Source organism: Babylonia areolata, chromosome 28 (genome assembly GCF_041734735.1).
Source record: "Babylonia areolata isolate BAREFJ2019XMU chromosome 28, ASM4173473v1, whole genome shotgun sequence".
Taxonomy (NCBI): Eukaryota; Metazoa; Mollusca; class Gastropoda; order Neogastropoda; family Buccinidae; genus Babylonia; species Babylonia areolata.
This window is the reverse complement of record NC_134903.1, coordinates 7176595-7201836: the sequence shown is the minus strand read 5'-3', so window position 1 is coordinate 7201836 and position 25242 is coordinate 7176595. Positions and strand designations below refer to the sequence as shown.

General features: G+C 42.9%; 2 protein-coding genes across 4 annotated transcripts in view; one reads left to right on the top strand and one right to left on the bottom strand.

Moving 5' to 3' along the window:
* The window catches only part of LOC143302057 (uncharacterized), an 84285-nt gene extending 82423 nt beyond the window's left edge, over positions 1–1862 (top strand). For all 3 annotated transcript variants that reach the window (XM_076616555.1, XM_076616553.1, XM_076616554.1), the window contains one exon: positions 90–1862. In XM_076616555.1, the coding sequence (XP_076472670.1) occupies positions 90–212 (123 nt within the window). In that variant the 3' untranslated portion in view covers positions 213–1862. The remainder of the gene's footprint in view (positions 1–89) is intronic.
* Positions 1863–20517: 18655 nt separating this feature from the next.
* LOC143302088 (lysophospholipid acyltransferase 5-like) overlaps positions 20518–25242 on the bottom strand; it is a 24276-nt gene continuing 19551 nt past the window's right edge. Inside the window, exons 12-13 of the mRNA XM_076616604.1 lie at positions 22503–22642; positions 20518–20772 (exon numbers count right to left, since the gene is read on the bottom strand). Of these exons, the coding sequence (XP_076472719.1) occupies positions 20751–20772; positions 22503–22642 (162 nt within the window). The 3' untranslated portion in view covers positions 20518–20750. The remainder of the gene's footprint in view (positions 20773–22502; positions 22643–25242) is intronic.

Here is a 25242-nt window from a genome sequence, read left to right as displayed (position 1 = left end):
GAACATGAGCAAAGACATCAGGAGAACTGCCGCCATTTAACTGACATGTTATGTGACCCTTTTTTTTTTTTTCTTTTTCTTTTTTTCAGGTGATCTACACCATGTTTCAACCCAGCTTCAACTTCTCAGCAAAGGTTAAACTGCAAGTCTACACACGCCACATCAGAGAAAGTTGGTTCGACATGGGATACCTGATGAAGGAGGCTCCATGACGTCAGCCTCCACCATGACGTCAGTGTTTTTCCATGACGTTGGCGTTCTCGTTGACGTCAGCATTCTCTATTTCAATGATATTGAAGACGGCCGCCCGACCTTTCGCCTTTCATTTTAAGAAAAACGAAAAGTTTGGTCTTTCAAACACATCCTGTCACCTAAAGGTTTTGTGTGCTCAAACTGAAAGTAGCAAGTTCTCGTCAGTGACGGGATGTCTTGAGCGATTGAAGCACGCACGCACGTACACACACACACACACACACACACACACGTGCACATGCACATGTACATGCACGCGCACGCACACACACACACACACACACACACACATTAGTTGTGGCTCAATAGAATTCAGGCATGGAACTGAGTGCCATGATTGTGCAGACACTGCTTGAAAGGTGATGTTTTCAGGAAGGCTGTGAGTGAGGGGACTATGATGGACTGAAAAAGGCGGTGGATACTAAGTTTGCACACCACTGACATCACATCAGAATCAATACCTGATTAGTATTCAAACCTTCCTGAATGAAATTGGATTTATTAGGCTATTAAGTGGTTTCTGGTCGAATCGACAAAGTTTTGATCTGCATCCCACCTGGTTTTAAAGAGAAAGTTAAGCGTTGTTTTAAAAGATCGGGTTTTTCTCGGTAACGGCGCCTGGTGTAGGGTAAAGGGTTGGAGATTTTTCCTATCTCCCAGGTCAACATTATGTGCAGACCTGCTAGTGCCTGAACCCCCTTCATGTGTATACGCACGCAGAAGATCAAAATTTAATAAGCACATTAAAGATCCTGTAATCCATGTCAGCGTTCGGTGGGTTATGGAGACAAGAATATACCCAGCATGCACACCCCCGAAAGCGGAGTATGGCTGCGTTCATGGCGGGGTAATAACGGCCATGCACGTAAAAGCCCACTCGTGTACATACCAGTGACCGTGTGAGTTGCAGCCCATGAATAAAGAAGAAAAATATCAGGTTTTGCAAGATTGGCACAGACATGTACATAACGATGCTATGCATACCTATATTAGTTATTACAGGATGTTTTGGTCAAATTGCTCATTTAACGATACTATGCATATTAATTACAGAATGTTATGGGCAAAATGCTTATTTTACAGTGTTACCAAACAATTGTGCGATTGAATTAGAAACGTTTGGAATCTGCTTGATGGTATACAGCGTTTGGAGAGTTCAGCCAGAAATACAAGAACCTGTGAAAAATGTTCCATGAACAACGTTGCCAGTGAAGTCCGTTATTTGTTTTTGTGCCTATTTTTTGACACCAGACCAAAATATGTGTCTGCATTCTGTAGCGCTGATCCAAACTCCATAAAATTCTACTGACCGTTTTCTGAGAGAGAGGGAAAAAAAAAGAGTACTGTTAAAATTGAAATCCTTTGTTTCATTCATACGTATTTCTTTTCGATAGAACTTGTGTCTGTTGATAGGGGGAAATGGTGAAAATTTACATGTTCTGATATTGATTTGTATATACGGTTGTTTGCGTTATTATTCAATTACTAGGGAAATTGGCTTGTTGATTTGCATTTACTTGTTTGCTAGAGTTAGCATTTTTGTTTGTTTTTTGACATCACTTTTGATTTGTATAGTGTGTAAAAAAAAAAAAAAATAAAAAAAAAAAGAATGTATGTATTCATGTATGTGTTGTTTCATTGCCCATTAGGGGACACGCGGGGTGAACTTGCATTGCCTTGCCTTATCTTGCCTTGCCTTGAAAAACTAAAAGCTTCCCCAGCCGTACATGTTTCTGTGTGTGGAATTCGGGAACACAAAAGATTTTGATCATCAGCGGAAGAGGAGTGGGAAGCGAAATGTAAAGCGCTTTGAGCAGGTATTTTTTTGAGAAACGCGTTATATATATATATTTTTTTTTTTTTTTTGTTTATTATTACTTATTATTATTATGACAGACACTTCCCCTTGTTTCGTTTCAGACTAACGACTACTCAGAGCCAGATGAATGTCATTGTTTTTAAACAAGTGAGGGTGAGATAGTGAAATGTGGATGGGTGATAATGATAAGACGATGAGGATAAGCGCTATGTAAATATCTGTATCGATCAATTGAAACTCTGCATTTGACATCTTTTCTACAACTCTTTTTATTTCACATTGGAATGGTAGCTGTGTAAATATGGTGGGTTTTTTTTCATTTACTATTGATTGTGTTCCCTACTTATTTTGTGCGATAAGTTGTAATTATGATGATGGTGGAGATGGTGATGATGATGATGATGATGTGTGTTAAGTTTTGTGATTATGACGATGATGATGTGTATTAAGGTTGTGATTATGACGATGATGATGTGTATTAAGGTTGTGATTATGATGATGATTATGATGATGATAATGTGTGTGAGTGTGTTACTCCAGCTAACTGTTTATGGGTGACAGATTTAATTTGGTAGCCGGTATTTCCATGTCTTGTGCTGTGGAGTTTTTTTTGTCAGTGAGATACTTTGGACAAACTGGGCCTTTGCTCGACCATTGTTGAAATAAATACAAATTGTAGCCTGCTGTGGATAATAAAAATTGCTCAACAAACCTAGAGCTAAAGGCTGTCTTTTGTTTTATGTCATTACTTAGTGCAAGCAGTCGTTCACGTAAATGTTACGTAAACTTCACAACAGCCGATTGGTTTAAAGTATTGAAAATTCAATGTTTATGATGAGTGAAATCCGTTTAAACAATTCCTGTGGTAAATTCAGATTGATGTCCAGAATGTTTGCTGCGTCTGGTATCATTGTGTTTCCATTTCGAGGCATAAGTTTACATTTTAATTAAAAATGATACAAATGTTTGCTATAAATCAACGTTTTGATCCCCCCCCTCCCGTCCCCCCTCCCCCCGGTCTCCCCCCCCCCCCCCCCCCCTTCTTCTTGGCCATTCTTACGTCCTTCTCAGGATCGAGTGCATTATCATAATCAGAATGTGTGGAAAGAACTGATTTTTCCTTTGTTTTAAGTTAAAAGTTAGTGTCGACAGACCACGTACGTCAAGAGTAAATGGATTTCTTTAAGTTTCACACACACACACACACACACACACAGAGAGAGAAGTTTCAGAGAGAGAAAGAACAGAAGCACAAGGTTGTTGCATGGACTTGCGTTGTGCGTAAACACACACGTGAGCGAAAAAAAGAAAAAGTTCAATTGCATTTTAAGAGTAACCAACATACCTACACGCAGATCAAAACAGGAATACAGATACACAAGGACAATGATGCGGGACACACACACACACACACACACACACACACACACATATATATATATATATATATATATATATATATATATATATATATTATCGACAAAACTGGAATACAGATACAAAATAAGGATGCGGGAGGCACACATATACATCAACAAAAACAAAGCACACAGGAGCTCAAGAGTCAAAATATAATTTATTGATTTAAGCAATCCAAAATCCACATTTCCCAATAATAAAGGCCATGAAGCAAAAAAAGAGTGACGAAGGACATATAAAAGATACATACACACATATATGATATACAAAAAAAAAAAAAAAAATGCGCGCTCACACACACACGGGTCACTCGGTTCATACACCCGAGTCACGAACTGTATACCACAGAGCCCGGAGCATCATCAGCTGTAACACAAAAACCCACGGCTCATTTTCACAGGACATGGTCACCAACAGTGTACATCACTACACTCCTGGGGGCCAAAAAGATTTGGTGGAGAAGAAGAAAAAAGAAGAAGAAGAAGAAAACAAAGATCATGTACATAAAACATGTGGGCTGGACAAGGGGAAGAGGAAAAAGACAAAATCACGTCTGTGACGAAGATGACGTCACACAAGCTGTGACGAATACCGTCACACAACAACAACGGCTATAAACTGAAGATGACGTCACACAACGGCTGTGACAAAAGATGACATCAGACAACAGTGGCTGTGACGAAGGGCGTCACGCATCATTGGGTTGTGATGAAAATGAAGTCACACACACACACACACACACACACACACACAATCACGACGTCACGCAAGAGTTCCTGTAACTCAAGATGACGTCACATAACGGTGATGACGTCACCAACGTGACAAAGATGACGTCACATGCACAGTGTTAACACACGTTCAAACCGGAAGACACAATGGCTAGACAAGTAAAGAAACAACCACCGAAGAAATACACACAAAAAAACAGTATTTAAAAAACACACACACACACACATTAAAGCAAGTGATCAATAAATTCAATAAGAAAAAGCAAACAATATGCACAAAACATAAGTCTAAACAATTTTTTTTCTTTGATGTAATGAAATATTCAAAACATTCTGTGTCCTCTACACAAAACAGTCATAACTGTAACAGCAGAAGTAGCAGTAATAGCAGTAGTCTGAGAGTTGAGAGGTGTGTGCACGTGCAACATGCATGTGTGCATAATAATAATTTGTAAAATATTTTTAAAATTATGATTCCCCCCACCCACCCACCCACCCCGCCCCCCGCCCCCCGAGAACACAAAGAGAAAGAGTGAGGGTGAAAAGGAGGGAAAAAAAACAAGCTATAACGTGTCGCTGACAATAATTAATTACACCCACCGATGAGCAATTCGCATGCCCTGTGTGATGAACTGATCCAAGCTAACACGGTCACGGACACACACACACACACACACACACACACACACACGCACGCACGCACACACACACACACACACACACACACACACACACACACACAAAGCCATACCACAGACATCTGATGTCAATGGACAATATAAATTTTAGTTTCAAGGAGACGTCAAAGCCTGTGGACTTATCCACATATGCTACATCACATCGCATCTTTGTTAATAATAATAATAATAATAATAATGATTATGATAATAATAACAATAATAAATCAAAAAGCTGATATCTGACTTACACGCAGACACAAAAAAGAAACAACAAATAAATCAAGGAAAAAGAAAAAAAAACCTTTAGCATCATAATTTTATTATTCATGGGCAAAATAAATATACCTTGGCAAAAAGTTAAACATATCTTTTTTAAAAACACATCAATTATCAGACAACACACTGATTCATAAATATCTCAAAGGGAAATTAAAAGCTCCTAATTCTATACACTGTACCCCTATAAACGAAAGCAACATACAAATATCTTTTTGACAAAATAATACATCTAAGCCTATAAACAAAAGTGACACACGTATGCATATGCATTACGTCTTTTTCACAAAATAATGCTCTGCTTTATATATATTTTCCTCAATTATATAGCACATGTGGAAAAGGTATACATGTTTTATTTCTTTTTAGAAAACATTCTCTCTCTTTTTTTTTAATACTGCTCAAAATGTACTTTGTTTTTTGTATGTATAGCTTTCAAAACAGTGTTAAATTTATTAACAAATATTATGAAATATTGGAATATAGCTCTTATGATACAACGCATGCACATTAAACACACACACACACACACACACACACACACACACACACACACACACACACAGACACAGAGAGATACAGATCAAAAAGCAAAGACACAAGGCCACTGTTTTAAGAACAGTCTCCACAACAACAGGTTTCAAAGAACAGCCTCAACAATGAAGGACAGACCACCTGTATGACACATCGACCAACTTTGTTTCAACATGGCCAGATTCCACAGTGAAAAGAATTACTGCTTACATTTTGTGTGTGTGTGTGTGTGTGTGTGTGTGTGTGTGTGTGTGTGTGTGTGTGTTTCAAGGTGCACACAAACCACCACTGGGGACACAAGTGTACAAGTGCATGTCGCTGGCACTATACTGTACAGACCATATTGCCGGCACTTTTCAGTACAGACCATAATTGTCAGCACTCTACAGAACAGATCACTATTACGGATATAGTATACAAGTGTATGTTGCCAACACTAAACAGTACAGACCATATTGTCAGCACTTCACAGTACAGACCACCAAAGGGAAACAGTGTGCAAGTGTATGTTGCCGGCACTATACACTACAGACCACCGTAGGGATAGAGTTGAAAGTATATGTTGCCGACACTATACACTACAGACCACCAAAGGGATACAGTTGTAAGTGTATGTTGCCGGCACCCCGTAAGGATACAGTTGTAAGTGTATGTTGCCGACACTATACACTACAGACCACCAAAGGGAAAAAGTGTGCAAGTGTATGCTGTCGCACTATACACTACAGACCACCAAAGGGATACAGTTGGAAGTGTATGCTGCCGACACTATACACTACAGACCACCATAGGGATACACTTGTAAGTGTATGTTGCCGACACTATACACTACAGACCACCACAGGGATACAGTTGTAAGTGTATGTTGCCGACACTATACACTACAGACCACCAAAGGGATACAGTTGGAAGTGTATGTTGCCGGCACTATACACTACAGACCACCATAGGGATACAGTTGTAAGTGTATGTTGCCGACACTATACACTACAGACCACCAAAGGGATACAGTTGTAAGTGTATGTTGCCGACACTATACACTACAGACCACCACAGGGATACACTTGTAAGTGTATGTTGCCGGCACTACAACACAGACCACCGTAGGGGTAGAGTTGAAAGTGTATGTTGCCGACACTATACACTACAGACCACCACAGGGATACAGTTGTAAGTGTATGCTGCCGACACTATACACTACAGACCACCACAGGGAAACAGTTGTAAGTGTATGTTGCCGGCACTATACACTACAGACCACCATAGGGATAAGGTTGTAAGTGTATGTTGCCGACACTATACACTACAGACCACCAAAGGGAAACAGTTGGAAGTGTATGTTGCCGGCACTATACACTACAGACCACCATAGGGATAAGGTTGTAAGTGTATGTTGCCGGCACTACAATACAGACCACCGAACAAACAGTGAGCAAGTGTATGTTGCCGGCACTATACACTACAGACCTCCATAGGAACACAGTGTGCAAGTGTATGTTGCCGACACTATACACTACAGACCACAGTACGGATACAGTTCTAAGTGCATGTTGCCGACACTATACACTACAGACCACAACAGGGATACAGTTGTAATAGTATGTTGCCGGCACTATACACTACAGACCACCCAAAGGGAAACAGTGTGCAAGTGTATGTTGCCGACACTATACACTACAGACCACCATAGGGATACACTTGTAAGTGTATGTTACCGGCACTACAATACAGACCACCATAGGGATAGAGTTGAAAATGTATGCTGCTGACACTATACACTACAGACCATCATAGGGATACAGTTGTAAGTGTATGTTGCCGACACTATACACTACAGACCACCATAGGGATAGAGTTGAAAGCGTATGTTGCTGACACTATACACTACAGACCTCCATAGGAACACAGTGTGCAAGTATATGTTGCCGGCACTATACACTACAGACCACCATGGGGACATAGTATGCAAATGTATGTTGCCAACACTATACACTACAGACCACTGTAGGGATAGAGTTGAAAGTGTATGCTGCCGGCACTATACACTACAGACCACCATGGGGACATAGTATGCAAGTGTATGTTGCCGGCACTATACACAAAAGACCATCATAGAGACACAGTGTTCGAAGTGCATGTTGCCGATTACTAAATCTCTTCTTCTCCCACAGCTTTGTGAAGAGTCACTGAACAGTGAACTGTTCAACACATTCCTCCATGTCTGTGAAGAGTCACTGGGGCGTCCAGCACTAAAGAACTGTTCACCAGATTCCTCCTGGTCTGTCGGTTTTGCGTCAAAGCCTGGGGTCTGGGCGAATGATTTTCCTGTCCATTCTGCAGTGCTGTCAGTCCATCTGTTGGTGTTTTCTCCACCCTTCCCCTAACGTCCCCCTCCTTCAGCAAGTCCTTGGAGAATCGTTCAAGCATGGATCTTGTTACGTGGCTGTTCCTATGTAGTTTTCTATTCTGAACCGATGTCAGCAGATCTCCAAACGGCCCAATGAGCTGCTTGGTGGTTTGGTTTGCTTGCTCGTTGGTGAAATGATTCCCTTTATCTCATGTTTAGTCTCTTGCAGTAATACCCACAACTTCATTTTTTTCCAAATCCCCTCCCTCCTTCAACAGTTCCTTGAAGGATTGTTTCACCAAGGCCACTGAAACTGGACGACGCATACAAGTCGTGTCCCACAAGGACATTTGTGTGATTCTCGGTCTCGTTCGGTGTGGACTTGAAAATGGCTGTGCATCTCCAGTTTGGATCTGCATGGACATTCGCAGTGAGGGCAGGGCTCAAGGCTCTTTGGACACTGCTGTTGCTGTGACATTCTTCTTCTCTTCTTCTCGTGGGACTTGTCAATGCTGCTGTGGCGGTTCTCCTCAAAGCTGTCGTGTTGTGTGCTTGCCTTGTCAGTGGCACGCCAGTGTGTCCTATCCTGTAGCGCTACGCAATACAGATGAGGGAATGGTCAGACTGAGCGCGGGTGGGGATCTGAGAGAGGGAAACATGACAGGGCAGGGAGGGAGGGGGTGGAGGGTGGGGGGAGCGAGGGGGGGTGCAGGGATGACGGAGGGTAGAGGTTTGGGGGGAAATTGGGAAATACTGCATCCATCAAGGATATGTGCGTGACGGTTTTTGAGCAACGGCAGACAATAAAAGGCACCTTTTCTTTTTTTTTTCTTCCCCCCCGCCTCCCCCTCCCCAATCTCTCTCCATCTGCCCTCTTTCTGTTTGTTTATGCGTGTTTAACATCAATAGGAAGTGAAAACAATCATTGTTTAAGAAGCTTTACACTTTGTGCATATCCAAACCCTTTTTGAAACGGTCCAGAGACCTCTGCAATTAAACCAATCGGAGTTCTGTAAGTTTTAATCAATGTCACGTGATCATCAAAAGTCTTGAACTGCTCCTTTCATGAGCCGGGGATGACAAGAAATAAAATGGTAATTTCCACCACAAAAGGAAGCACTGGATGTTGGCCACAACACAAACAGGAAAGCCTTTGTGTTCACAGGATAATGAACTGTGAAAAAAAAACAAAAAAATCCCGCAGTCTTCCACAGCCATCAGGGCAGTGACTTCATACCCATCATGTCCAGGACTAGGCCCAACACTCGGCTTATATCACAGATTGACATAAGTTTACATTTCGGCCAACAGCAAAGTGAGAGCTGTATTATCAATGGTTTCTCCAGTCAATGGGAAACAATTTACAGCTTAGTCTTTTGTGAAGGACTATGACTCACAAACTAGGAGGCAAAATTGCACTGGCTCTTAGTGCTGCAGCCTTGAGGGCTAGTTGGCCTTTGGGAACCATCCCAACGCCGACTGTCCTAAAACGCTCTTGGCCGAGACAGTGGGGATGTACTTGGGCAAGACACTCTCCACTATAATCAAATTCTAGCCCAAACAGTCGAACAGCAGTTGCCTCCTCTGCTGTTCTGATGGTCCTCGTCGGACACGACTGACTATCATATATATGTCCAGGGCTCAGCATAGGAAGGCGGGGCCTGGTCCTCTCCTTACTCACTAACCTTTCCCAACCAAAGTCAGATACTCCAGTCACACCTGGCTGGAGGAGTGGGGAACATCACAGTGCCTTTCCCAAGGACACATCATCACGCTACGGCATGGAATCCCGATCACTGGTGGAACACAGGGTAACAAGTCCAACACCTGAGCAATTCTGCCATGACGCCTCTTTAAACAGTAGCAACGAACAGAAAAAGCAAACAGGAAACATGATCTCTGTGCTGACAGGATGATGGAAAGAAAGAAAGAAAAAAAAACAACTACAACCAAACAGAAAACCTAAGTCTGTGGTCACACGATAATGAACAGAGTAGCAGAAAGCACTATGTTTGGTTTATCGAATACATGCAGTTGCTAACAGACGCTACAGTACATGTATACCACACACACACACACACACACACACACACACACACACATTTTCCACCTCTCTCCTTCCCACCACCCAATACTGTCAGTCAAAACCAGATTAATACACACACTTTATGACAGATACATGCATCAAAAATGAAAAACATTGAAAAAGATGGTCCACACACACACAAACACACCCCAGAACCCTCCAAACAAAATCATATAAACAGATCTACAAAATATGCACATACTGAACCAAAATCAACTCATTGCTTGGCATAATCTACACACTTAAAACACACAGAATCAAAATCAGAGCATCGCATGATTTGGTCCACATGCACACACGGAGACAAACCCCAAAATCAAAAAGCATTGTACAGTTTGATCTACATGCGCGTATACGCTAAACCAAAAATCAAAACATTGTATTTGTTAAGTCTCAGCTAAAGTAGTATTGGTCAGCACAGCAGCAGCAAATTCCAACTACCAACACCGCACAGCAAACACGTTCAAGTTCCAACAAAAACATTGGTCTCTCTCACTATCACACACCACTCCATAAATCATGCTAATGTCCATCATCTCATTCAATCAGACTTGGCCTCACTGACTGCTGCTGATAAATATTGCTTGTCAGTGAAGGCCTGTCACCTCACTGTGATGAGACAGAACTTACAGGTCAGGATGTCAGTGAAGGGCTATCACCTCACTGAGATGAGACAAGAGCTTGCAGGTCAGGGTGTCAGTGAAGAGCTGTCACCTCACTGAGATGAGACAAGAGCTAACAGGTTAGGATGTCAGTGAAGGGTTGTCAACTCACTGAGATAAAACAGAGCTTACAGGTCAGAATGTCAGTGAAGGGCTGTCACCTCACTGAGATAAGACAAGAGCTTACAGGTCAGGATGTCAGTGAAGGGCTGTCACCTCACTGAGATAAGACAGAGCTTACAGGACACAATATCAGTGAAGGGCTGTCACCTCACTGAATTGAGACAAGAGCTTACAGGTCAGGATGTCAGTGAAGGGCTGTCACCTCATTGAATTGAGACAAGAGCTTACAGGTCAGGATGACAGTGAAGGGCTGTCACCTCACTGAATTAAGACAAGAACTTAGAGGGTCAGAATGTCAAGTCACCACTCTGTATCTGGACTTATTCCTCTAAGGTTTGTGGTACTATGTTCAGCACACAAAAAAAATCAGAATTCAGGAAATGGAAGAGTACATGGAAAGTACTGAACACACTTCCAATGCGTCCAACACTGACCTCATTTCACCAACATTCAGCACTCATGGGAATACTGTGTATACCAATTTATCCATCAACCCCTGCCATCTCCCCGCCGCCCCCACTTCCCACCTCAGCACCCATAACCGCCCCCCCGCCCCCACAACCATGCCACTCCCCCCCCTCCAAAAGAAAAAAAATCCTTTCCCGAAAACAAGCTCAGGACATTAATAGAAATTTTTCAAATCACACCCTCGGCAAACCTTACAAAAATGAAAATTAAATAAAATCCTGCCACCTACCCCACCCTCCACCAACCCTCAAAAAAGCTAGCTTTAAACATGAATACCAGCGTATCTATCCACATGCCATGTCCCTGAAAAATGAATAAATTATACAAAAAAATAAATAAATAAATAAAATAAAGTCCTGAATGAGTAACAACAAAGCACCTGTCCTTCCCTCAAGAAGTTTGTGATGAAAACCAATTTCCCCCCATCTCTCAACAACAACGAAAAATAGTCTTCTCCTTACGACCGACAAATTAACATCCCTCCCCCACTCCCACAACCCCCATCTCCACCTAAGCTTGTTGATAAGCTCTTCTTCTTCTTCTCACTCTGTGAAGAGTCTTCTTCTTCTGCATTCACTCGTATGCACACGAGTGGGCTTTTTACGTGTATGACCGTTTTTACCCCGCCATGTAGGCAGCCATACTCCGTTTTCGGGGGTGTGCATGCTGGGTATGTTCTTGTTTCCATAACCCACCGAACACTGACATGGATTACAGGATCTTTAACGTGCATATTTGATCTTCTGCTTGCATATACACATGAAGGGGGTTCAGGCACTAGCAGGTCTGCACATATGTTGACCTGGGAGATCGTAAAAGTCTCCACCCTTTACCCACCAGACGCTGTCACCGTGATTCGAACCCGGAACCCTCAGATTGACAGTCCATTGAAGAGTCAATGGGGTTCCTGCATACCACACAAAAGAGCTGTTCACCAGATTCCTTCAGGACTGTCACTTGTGTGTTATAGCCTGGGTCTCATCAAAAATGGTTTTCCCCATCCGTTCTGCAAGGTTGTCCGTCCATCCTGGTTGTTGTTGTTGTTGTGGTTCTTGTTGCTGTTGTTGTTGTTGAGGTGTTCGTGGTGGTGGTGGTGGTGGTGGTGGTGGTGGTGGTGGTGGTTGCTTTCTGTATTCCCCTCCCATGTCCCTCCCCTCAACGGTTCCTTGGAGGACTTTTTCAGGAAGTCCAAACATCATTCCTCATTCCTATTTCCTGCTACACCAACTGCTCCTCCCCCCCCCCCCCACACACACACCCCTCTCCTCCTCCCCCCACCCCTCTCTTCCCCCCCTCCCACACCCCTCTCCTCCACCCCCGCCCCCCCCTCCCACACCCCTCTCCTCCACCACCCCCTTCCGCCCCCCCCCCCCCCCTACACACACACCAATACTAACACATACGCACACACACACACTCGTATGCGCTCCCACACACACACAAACCAATCTGTCTCCCCCTGCCCATTCTATAAGTAAAGTCTCACTGCTATGTCTTATCTCCAACCCCTTTCCCCTTCTAAGCTTGAGCAATGGTAGATCACTGTATCCTCCCCTAACCCTCGCCCCCTCCCTTCCCTCCCCACATTGTCCGAAAGGCATACACAGACCAATGTTGTGCTGAAGATACACACAGACCAACGTTGTGCTAAAGCCATACACAGACCAATGCTGTGACCAATGCTGTGCTAAAGGTACAAACAGACCAATGTTGCGCTAAGGTATACCAACCAATGTATCATGCCCCCAACTCCCTCAACTTACAACAAAAGGCTAAAAAACCAATAGCCTTTTATGGCTATCGGGGCAGTGATGGCCTAGAGGTAATGCATCCGCCAAGGAAGCGAGAGAGAATCTGAGCACGCTGGTTCGAATCACGGCTCAGCCGCCGATATTTTATCCCCCTCCACTAGACCTTGAGTGGTGGTCTGGACGCTAGTCATTCGGATGAGACGATAAACCGAGGTCCCGTGTGCAGCGTGCACTTAGCGCACGTAAAAGAACCCACGGCAACAAAAGGGTTGTTCCTGGCAAAATTCTGTAGAAAAATCCACTTCGACGGGAAAAACAAATAAAACTGCACGCAGGAAAAAATACACAAAAAAAATGAGTGGTGCTGTAATATAGCGATGCGCTCTCCCTGGGGAGAGCAGCCCGAATTTCACACAGAGAAATCTGTTGTGATAAAAAGAAATACAAATACATCCACCGTGTCTAGGGCTCGGCATGTAAAAGTGGGAGCCAATCCTCTCCCTCCGCCATTTTCACCCGAAGTCAGGAACCCTTTCGCACATGAGTGGAGTGAGGAAGATCAGAATACAGTGCCTTTCCTGAGGTCACCGCACCATGCTGAAACAGGGACTGAAACACCTGATCACTGGTGAACGCTGGATCAGAAGTCTAACACTTGACCCATTCCGCCACGGTGCCTTCAACGACTACCTCCAGGCAAAATGCTTCAGTGTCCCCAAACTCCAAACAAGTAGAACTGAACGCAGCTTCGTTCCAAAGTCAAAGCAAAAATCGTAACGCAAACAATACTTCATAATGCTATTCCATAAAAAAGAACTCCAGAGTATAAATTATATAAGCATGATATGACATCTTAAATTCAAAATGCTGTTGAATGGCACATTGTTACGTCTGTGGTATGATATCTTACGCTTCAAATGTGATCACTGCATAAATACAGCTGTGATCATTGTACTCTGTTAGTTTTCAGTTTTGATTTCAGTCACTGCATTCGGACAAATCCATATATGCTACACCACATACTGAATCAGGCCTCGAGTGCATGCATATGTATATTTGTGTACCTATCAGAGTGGATTTCTTTGACAGAATTTCACCAGAGGGCAACACTCTCGTTGCCATGGGTTCTTTTTCAGTGCGCCAAGTGCGTGCTGCAAATGGGAACTCTGATTATCGTCTCATCCCAATCACTAGATGCTCAGTTTGATTTTCCAGTCAAACGTGGGAGAAAGGGCCAGAACAGGATTCGAACCCAGACCCTCGCGGACTCTGAATTGGAAGACAAGCGTCTTAACCATTCTGCCACCTTCCTCCTGTTACATTTCATTACTCTTGTTAACATTGCAGTATTGTTGTGTCTGCTGTGATCATTGCATGTGTACGACTGTGGTAACTGTGGGTGTGGTTTCAGTCGACACTCAAACAGTGTGTTCGTCTTTTATATACCGGGTGCACATTTTGAAAGACTGAGATCATCATGTGTTGTCATGTGTTTTACACCGCTAACTCACTTCTCTCTGGAGATGATGAAGTATTCTGTATTCCGTGTTCCCTCCCCGCATTGTGCTGGAAGTGTACAGACAATACAGTAGAATACAATACAATACAATACAGTACAAAACAATACAGCACAACACAATACAGTACAATACAGTCAAGTACAATACAATACAGAACAATGCAGTACAATGCAATACAATACAGTACAATACAATACAAAATATCTCTATTCATCCCCCCCCACCCCACCCCCCTCCCCTCCTACCCTCCTCCACACAGTGCACAAGGCCGGCCCAAGGACCTTATCATCAAACAAGACTCGAACCACTGACTCCACAAAGCGGACTGTCGCTGTGTTCTTGTCACCAGCCCTTTTTCCCTGCCTCTGCCATCCAACAGAACAAAAAAAAAAAAAAAAAAACCCACAGCCAATCCTCATACCCAGGAAATAATTACACTAATAATGAAGGTGTGGAAAGCAAGGTGAGCATATTTGCATGCACCGATACAGGCCTAAGTGTTTAGAAATCAAAGTGAACATATTTGCATGCACCGATACAGGCCTAAGAGCGTATAAATCAGGGTGAGCATATCTGCATGCACCGACACAGGCCTAAGAAATAACAACAATAATGATAATAGTGTAGAAATCAAGATGAGCATATTTGCATGCATCGATAAAATGAAATTCTTTTTTTCAAGTGTAGAAAACAAGGTGAGCATACCTCCATTCACCCCCATAAGTCCTAAGATAATAATAATTATCATCATCATCATCATAGAGTATAGAAGAAAAAAAAGGTGTGCATATTTGCATTCACCGATAAATGAATAAGAAATCATAATAACAATAGTGTAGAAAACTAGGTGAACATATCTACATTCACCAATAAATCCCAAAGAAATAACAATAAGAAGAATAGTGCAGACACAAAGTGAACAGATTTACATTCACCGATACATGCCAAAGAAACAGTGATAATAAAAATAGCGTAAACACAAAGTGAACATATTTACATACATGAATACAGCCCAATCAACATCCTGATATGTTATGGTGGAAACGTCCAAATACATTTCAAAATAAGAACACAGCAGAGTCAGACTGACACCAAATGAAAACCATGCTCAAATATACACATTACTCGCAGCGCCAAATCGGTAGCAATCATAACTTCCCAACAGCCTGGTTTTAAAGAAACTCAATTCAAATGGAATTGCGTTTGCATTGTTGATTGGCAAATGCTAATGATGACATCACCAAGATCGAACACACGCAAACAAACGTGCCCCCCCACACACAAAAAGCAAAAAATTAAAAAATTGAACATGATAAAATGACGTAATGCTTAATTTTGAGCAACAGATCATACAATTGCAATTCAAGAAACATGATGTACTGAAGACCTTAATGACAAAATAAAAACGAACCAAAAAAACCCAAAAAAAGTCTGATTAACATATTTCACCAAATGAGACCAAAAACATATTCATCATACAATAACCCAGCATATACAGTACATTCCAAAAACAATGTTTAAATCTGGAGAGAAAAAAAAATCCACAACAACACTGTTTCAGAAGCGATAAATATTCATATCGAAATACATTATCACTCACATTCTGGGACCATTGTTTTTGGCATTTTTTCTGCAGACATTGGATGGCTGTGTGCGGTAAAAATAGCCAACAGCCCACAGCTGAGCACACCTTGAGCATCATGACCTCTGGGGTCAGGGGGCACTGAAGGGGGGTGGGGACAGTGTATTGTATTGCACTACATCGCATTGTGTTGCGTTGTGCTGTGCTGTGCGGTGTGTACCATGTATACTGTAGTGCATCATATATCATATAGTATCTTATCATATTGTATTGTATCATACTGAACTGCAATGCACTGTATCACTTTTTTTTTTATTACAACACGTTTCTCTGTGTGAAGTTTGGGCTGCTCTTTATGAGGGGAGAGCATGCCACCAAAGTGCAGCTTCATCCCCACCCCCCACAACCCCAACACCCCATTTTTTTTTTTTTAATCTCTTTCCTGTTAGCAAGTATATCAGTGTCACTATTAAAGTAGATGTTTCTACATAATTCTGCCCAAAGATAATGCTTTTGTTGCTGCAAGTTCTTTGATAAGCGTTTTGAGCATGCTGCACACAAAGGGGGGGGAAAAGGTCCAAAAGCTGCCATTCTATAAGTCTGTAACTGTCAGCATATGCTCAACTGCTCTGTTTGATGAATGGCAAGACCAGAGGACTGCCCTCACTGTACCCGTCTGTTACTTTACTGAGTGTGCACTGACAGGTATGACCACAACTCTGATGGTTCAATGAGTACAGAAGCTCATCTCGGAAAATGACGTTCTTCCGACAAGCAAAATAGAGCCGCTTAAGGGGATGCATAGGACCACGGAGCTGAGGGTCTCCCACTTCACCGATGCGTCATCCAGAGTGTTGCTTAAACTTTCTCACCAACACTACAGGTGTCTGTATGGCTGACAATGGGAGATATATATATATATATATATATATATATATATATATATATATATATATGTTGCAAGTACAGCCTTGTCATAGTGATCCCAAACCTAAATGGCTCCCCCACAGCAGCATCTTTATCTATCCCAATCATCATTCATCATAATCGAAATATAGAAAACAAAATTACCCAAATCCTGGGGCAACCCACCTATAAAAAAAAAAAAAAAAAAAAAAAAAAGAATTGCTTTTAAGTATGCACATACACATTCACAAGGTGCAACTGCACACACAGGCATTCATACAAGGAATTCTGGCTCCCACTCCACACCTCCAAAAAAACCCACAAACCGACAAACAAATAAATAAAATAAAATGAAACTGAACAGTGACAGTGTTTCCACCCCAATGCCCAAGACTGGCCACCTGTCAGCCAGCAGTGATGTGCTCAGCTCTCAGTGTCTGGACCATTCCAGCTTATTGGTTGGTCTCTCATAGCCATCCTGCTTTCGAAACACCATCTACCGACAATTCCTCAAAACAAAACAAGACAGGCAAGGCCTTCAAGACTCACTTGTGTTACGTACTTTATCCAATAATGGAACCGTAAGAAGAACAGAAGAAAAGAAAAAAAAAGAAGAAGAGAAACAGAGACAGAGAAAGTGTGAAATTGTTAAAAAAACGAAATAAACTGCTCATTATCTGGATTATTCGAACACCTTACAACCTATTATTGGTTTTTCTGTAAAGATTTTTTTCCCACTATGTTTATTCCAAATTTGGTATCGGCAGACAAACTATTTTCAGAGAAAATGAATTTGTTAAAGTTTACCATGGGCACACACACACACATGTAATCACACACAACCTAACAACGGGTTGTAACACAGACTCACTTTATATACACAAGTGAGTCAAAAATCACCATGTCAGCACTCTTTCTTCTATCCCAGCCAGGTAGAAAAGAACAAACGTCCCTCCTCAGTTCATTACGTACATTCCTCAGTTAACCCTTTGAGCCCTGACCACCGCTTTACCGGTGGTAGAGAAAAATGACATAATGCCTAGCCACCGGTTGGGTGGTGTGTAAACACTTGTGTCGTGTTTTGCTATTGGTTGACTTTTACTGAAGAGCCAATCAGAAAAACCGTAATATTCTGACGTCAGTGAACCTAGTACCAACATGGCCGCACCTTTTCACTGTGTTTTGTGCATGTGCTTTGGATAAAAAAGATTTCAATAAAAGTCAACCAATAGCAAAACACGACACAAGCGTTTACGCACTGCTCAACCGGTGGCTAGGCATTATGTCATTTTTCTCTACCACCGGTAAAGCAGTGGTCAGGGCACTCTTTTCATATCTGCCGTGACACATCAAATACCAATTATTTGCAAATTTTGGCTCAGGAGCTCAGGCAGAAGGGTTAAAATTGCTCAGGAACTCAGGGCTCAAAGGGTTAAGTTTACAAAGCCTCTCAAAACACACCTCTTCCGTTCTGCCTACCATCCTATTGACTGACGTGCTTCTCCAACTTCTGCTGGGTCATGTGTGTGCATGTGTGGGTGTGTTAGAGTGTGGGGTATTTGTTACATGTTTATGTTTACATATGCATGACGTTTAACTGTAAATGCCTTGAGCTCCCTGCCTGGGAAGTGTCAGCATCAATCTGCATTTTAATTATCATTATCATTATTACAGTTATTATCATCGATAATCACCAACAAAGGCCCTGTCTCACATGTTCATATAACTAAACATACACACAGACCTACTCATCTCATACATTCTTACATCTATTCACACACATACACCCACATGTCCCACACATTAATAAACCTATACCTGCCTATAAACCTATGCATCTCATATATTCATATATCTCTTCACACATGTAGACGCTTCACACATTCACATGCCAATAAACTTGTGCATCTGATATATTCATATATCTCTTCACACACACAGATCGATATGTTTCACACATTCATAAACATACCCATAAACCTACACATCTCATATATTCATGGAACCCTTCACACACATAGATCCATACACTTCACACATTCATGTACCTACACAAGCCCATAAACCTGTACATCTCATATATTTGTATAACTCTTCACATATATAGATCCATATGCCTCATATACTTATGTACCTACAATGCCCATAAACTTATATATCTATTCATATAATTCTTCACATACATAGATCCATATACACTTATGTACCTACAATGCCCATAAACTTATGCATCTATTCATATAACTCTTCACACACACAGATCCATACGCTTCACACATTTATATACCTACACATGCCAATAAACTTATCATATGTTCATATATCTATGTATACACATAGGTATATGTGTCTCACACACTGACATGCCTGCTCATACCCATAAATCTATACATCTCATACGTTCATGTACCTGTTAATACACACAGACACCTAACCATGCATCTCACAAATTCATATACATCTGAACATAACACATGTACACTGACCCATGCACAAACACAGTTACACATCGATACACACACAGACCCATGTACCTCACTATCAAAGACCTTACACAAACATACTGTTCCATACATCTTACACGCTCGGGAATGTTGGCCTAATGGTATCACGTCCACCTAAAAAGCAAGAAAATCTGAGCATTACTTCCATAAGGGTTCAAATCTCACTCTGGCCACTAATTCCTCCCCCTCCACTAGACCATGAGTTGTGGTCTGGATGCTAGTCATTCAGACAAGATGATAAACTGAGATCCTCTGTGAAGCATGCACTTGGCAAACATCAAAGAACCCATGGCAGCGAAAGGGTTACCCATGGCTAAATTCTGTAGAAAAATCCACTTTGACAGGAAAACAAATGTGCTTGCAGCCCCCCCCAAAAAAAAAAAAAAAAAAAAAAAAAGTGGCGTTACACTGTAATGATATGCTCTCCTTTTGGAGAGCAGCTAAACACACACACACACACACACACACGTATGCGTGCGCACACACGCAAACATAAACATGTATGGAAGAAACAGATGTGGATCTCTTTTTTTCTAGTCTGGTTGAGAGAATGAAATTATTCAAAAACAGTTTTTCCACACTTAGACACATTTCTCTGGACTCTTCCTCATCCTAGTTCACATATTAAAAAAAAAAAACAACAACAACACAATACACACACAGATCCATGCATATCACACAGTCATAATTTTATGTCTATATATACACAAAGACCCCCCCCCCCCGACCCCCACTCCACTCCACCCTGCTTTTACACACACACACATACAAACCATCCACAAACCCCTCCCCTCACCCCCCCCCCCCCAACGCCCCCTCACAGATAATCCAACACAGGTGTATGTAACACACACACACACACAAACATCAAAACAGTAACAAATCGCCGGAATCAACAATCTTTGTCATGATTGGCCAACACATGACAATAAGCACATATCAACGCAAAACAAACAGTTGGGGAGAGGACAGTGGACCAGACTCAGTCCGTAGTGGAATAAACGACAAAAAAAAAAACCAACGAGAAGCATGGAGGATGCTGGGGTGATCACACGCACACTGTACAGTATCTTCCCCCCAAGGCGAGCCATCAGTCAGTCTTTTCACTGGACCTGCAATAACAGAAAAAAAACACAAAAAAACCATCAATGTCTGCATGGACAGGCAAGACAGCAGAGCGGTTAAAGCCCTGGACTTTCAATCTGAGGGCCCCGGGTTCGAATCTCGGTAAGGGCACCTGGTGGGTAAAAGGGTGAAGATTTTTCCGATCTCCCAGGTGCATTACTGCTAGTGCCTGAACCCCCTTCATGTGTGTACGCATGCTGAAGACCAAATATGCATGTTAAAGATCCTGTAAATTCATGTCAGCATTCGGTGGGTTATGGAAACAAGAACATACCCAGCATGCACACCCCCGAAAATGGAGTATGGCTGCCTATGTGGCGGGGTAAATAAACAAAACAGTCACACACATAAAATGTTACATGTCTGTCTGAGCGTGTATGTGTGTGTGTCTGAAATCTGATTCAATGACACAGGAAATGAATGATGAGTGCCCAATGGCAGCCAACAGTCGGCTCTACCCAGGTAGGCAACCTGTTGTGAAACAACCTCCAGTTTGTAAAGCCCTTAGAGCTTGGTCTCCAACCTAGGAGAGATGCTATGTAAGTATCCGTATCAAATCAAATCAAATCAGCTGAACAATGTAAGAGCAGAGTCCAAGATGTCTACAAGGCTCCATGTCTACAAGACTTCAAACCAAAGTGGCTGTCACACTAAAAGCTGGTCCAAAAAGTTCCATAAATGTCTGAGTGACATTGTATAATTTGGTCGAATGTCTACCTCAAATGGGTGTCCACATATGTGCCATATTCATGTGAGATATTTAGTTCATGTTAGGTTTTTCCTTCTTCTTGTTTCTAGATGTACTTTTTTTTTTTTTAATAAGGTAATAGCATCAAAGTAAATTCCATATGAATATATTAAGACATTATATGTTTAAATGCAAGGCTCACAAAAACCCTGATTTTTTCTTTAACAATGTAATAGTATCACAGTGAGTTCAATACAAATATATAAAAGACATAACATGTTTAAATGCTAAGCTGACAAAAACTCTGATTTTTTTTCCTCATCACACAGGAATCAGGCAAACAGCTCAGAATTTATCAGATTGGGGACAGGCACAACCGAGTGGTTAAAGCGTTGGACTTTCAATCTAAGGGTCCCGGGTTCAAATCTTGGTAATGGCGCCTGGTTGGTAAAGGGTGGAGATTTTTGCGATCTCCCAGGTCAACTTATGTGCAGACCTGCTTGTGCCTGAACCCACTTTGTATGTATACGCAAGCAGAAGATCAAATACGCATGTTAAAGATCCTGTTATCCATGTCAGCATTTGGTGGGTTATGGAAACAAGAACATACCCAGTTAGCACCACCCCCAAAAACGGAGTATGGTTACCTACATGGCAGGGTAAAAACGGTCATACACGTAAAAGCCCACTCATGTACATACGAGTGAATGTGGGAGTTGCAGCCCATGAACAAAGAGGAAGAAGACATGAAGGCATTCATTCATTCCATCGGTTAACTCTCTCCATACGAACGGCGAAAGAGACGACTTTAACAGCGTTTCACCCCAATTACCACCATCAAAATATTGCAAGCGGAAGGCTCTTATACTGAAGAGGTGAATGTTGACAAAGAATACCACAATTCTGACGACGGAAGCTAAAGGTTGGGTCATTCAGACACCCACTGGACATCCGAGGGGTCTGTGTAGAGGAGTAGAGAGGACTGGCCGTACTGAGTGAGTTAAGGTCCATCCAAGCAGTGCTACCTACCTGGCAGTGGCGGAGGAGGAGGAAGAAGCAGCCAGACCATTGTGAGCCACAGGTTTGGGCAGCAGTCGTCGTAGCAACACGCTGGCCGCTACCACCACCAGGGGTATAACGAAGCCAACGTAGTGTAGGGACGCATACACCTGGAGGAACAGTGTTGTTTGTCATCATCACCACTTTCAAGTTCTGAGGAGTCGTTAAAGAAGACATGTCAAAGCCCCCTAACATCTCCATTAAAACAATACACATGTGCACACATACACACACACACACACATACACACACACATACACAAACACTCAAAGATACAAATACAAACATATCAACTCATGCAGGCAGGCAGGCAGAGAAAGAGAGTGAGCAAGTGAGAGACACAGAGAGAAATAAAAGTGTGTGAGAGAGAGCGAGAGAATGAGACTGGGAGATACAGCGGCGGAGGCAGAGACAGAGAAAGAGACGCAGACAATGCAATTTCTATATAATTACTAATAAGGATACAAGACAAGCAAGGAATTGTGAACAAAAAGGGAAAATTCAAAAAGAGATAGAGATGAGTGAGACAGACAGGAGAGAGAGGGCCACTTGGCCATGTGGAGGAGAGAGAAAAAAGAGAGAGACAGAGACAGAGAGATGGAGAGAGATGGAGAGAGATGAGTGAGAGAGAGAGACAGGAGAGGTGGAAGAGGGGCCATCATTCACAGAGATCCACTGACAAAGAGATGCGATTGTGAGATCTTGAGGAGAAACAAAGGGCCATTACTCACAAAGCATCACTTGGCTGTGTGGAGCAGGGAGTATAGAGATAGAGGCAGAATAGGAGGGTGTGAGAGAGAGAGAGGAGAGAGAAGAGAGGTGAGGGTGAGAGAGAGAGAGAGAGGTGAGAGAGCGAAGAGAGGTGAGGGTGAGAGAGAGAGAGAGAAGAGAGAAAGAGGTGAGAGAGAGAAGAGAGGTGAGAGAGTGAGAAAGAGAGAGAGGTGAGAGAGAGAAGAGAGGTGAGGGTGAGACAGAGAGAAGAGAGAAAGAGGTGAGAGAGAGAAGAGAGGTGACAGAGTGAGAAAGAGAGAGAGGTGAGAGAGAGAAGAGAGTAAGAGGTGAGAGAGAGAAGAGAGGTGAGAGAAGAGAGGTGAGAGTGAGAGAGAGAGGTGAGAGAGAGGAGAGGTGAGAGAGAGAAGAGAGGTGAGGGTGAGAGAGAGAGAGGGAGAGAGAGAGGGGAGGATAGAGAGGTGAGCGAGAAAGAGACAGGTGAGAGAGATGTCAGAGACAGGTGAGAGAGATGTCAGAGACAGGTGAGAGAGATGTCAGAGACACTCACAGAGCTCCACTTTCTGGTGTGCAGCAGGGAGAGAAAGGAGAGAGAGAGAGAGAGGAGAGCGCGACAAAGGGGCATCACTCACAGAGCTCCACTTTCTGGTGTGCAGCAGAGAGAGAAAGGAGAGAGAGAGAGGAGAGAGCAACAAAGGGGCATCACTCACGGAGCTCCACTTTCTGGTGTGCAGCAGGGAGAGAAAGGAAAGAGAGAGAGGAGAGAGCAACAAAGGGGCATCACTCACAGAGCTCCACTTTCTGGTGTGCAGCAGAGAGAGAAAGGAGAGAGAGAGAGAGAGAGAGAGAGAGAGAGAACAACAAAGGGGCATCACTCACAGAGCTCCACTTTCTGGTGTGCAGCAGAGAGAGAAAGGAGAGAGAGAGAGAGAGAGGAGAGCGTGACAAAGGGGCATCACTCACAGACCTCAACTTTCTGGTGTGCAGCAGGGAGAGAAGGAAAAGAAAGAGAGGAGAGAGCAACAAAGGGGCATCACTCACAGAGCTCCACTTTCTGGTGTGCAGCTGGGAGAGAAAGGAGAGAGAGAGAGAGAGGAGAGCGCGACAAAGGGGCATCACTCACAGAGCTCCACTTTCTGGTGTGCAGCAGAGAGAGAAAGGAGAGAGAGAGAGAGAGAGAACAACAAAGGGGCATTACTCACAGAGCTCCACTTTCTGGTGTGCAGCAGGGAGAGAAGGGAGAGAGAGAGAGGAGAGAGCAACAAAGGGGCATCACTCACAGAGCTCCATTTTGTCCATGCAAACATTTATCAATCAGACATGTCAATCCTGCTACTGTCAACTGCGGCGCATCAGTTCCATCCGGAAATATCTGTCCATTGACGCAACATCTAGACTTGTCGTTTCTCTCATTCTCTCTCGCCTTGACTACTGTAACTCTCTATTGTCTGGTTTGCCTGCTTCATCCATTCAGCACTTCAGCGCATGCGCATACAAAATTCTGCTGCGCAACTCGTCCTCAGAAAGAAAAGATCTGAGCACACCACTCCTCTTTTGCAACATCTCCACTGGCTCCCTGTCTCACACCGAATAAAGTACAAGATAGCACACTATGCTACAAATGTATTCACAAATCAGCCCCTTCCTATCTCTGTGGCTGCCTTCACCTCTACACTCCATCTCGCTCACTACGATCAGCTTCGGATCCACTCCACTTACGCATACCCAGATTCAAACTCTCGACTGTTGGCCGCCGTTCTTTCTCTGTCTCTGGACCTTGCAATTGGAATGAACTTCCTCTTTCGCTTCATCAAGTCTCCACACTCAGCTCTTTCAAGTCTGGCCTTGAAACCCACCTCTTCCCAAAATAGCCTCCCTTCCCTGCCCCTTCCTTGTCTTTAGTTTCTCCAGTTTTAGAGTTATGCGTGCGTGAGAATGACTGGTGCGAAAGTGCTTAGCTTTGTCTATGCACAAGATTCAG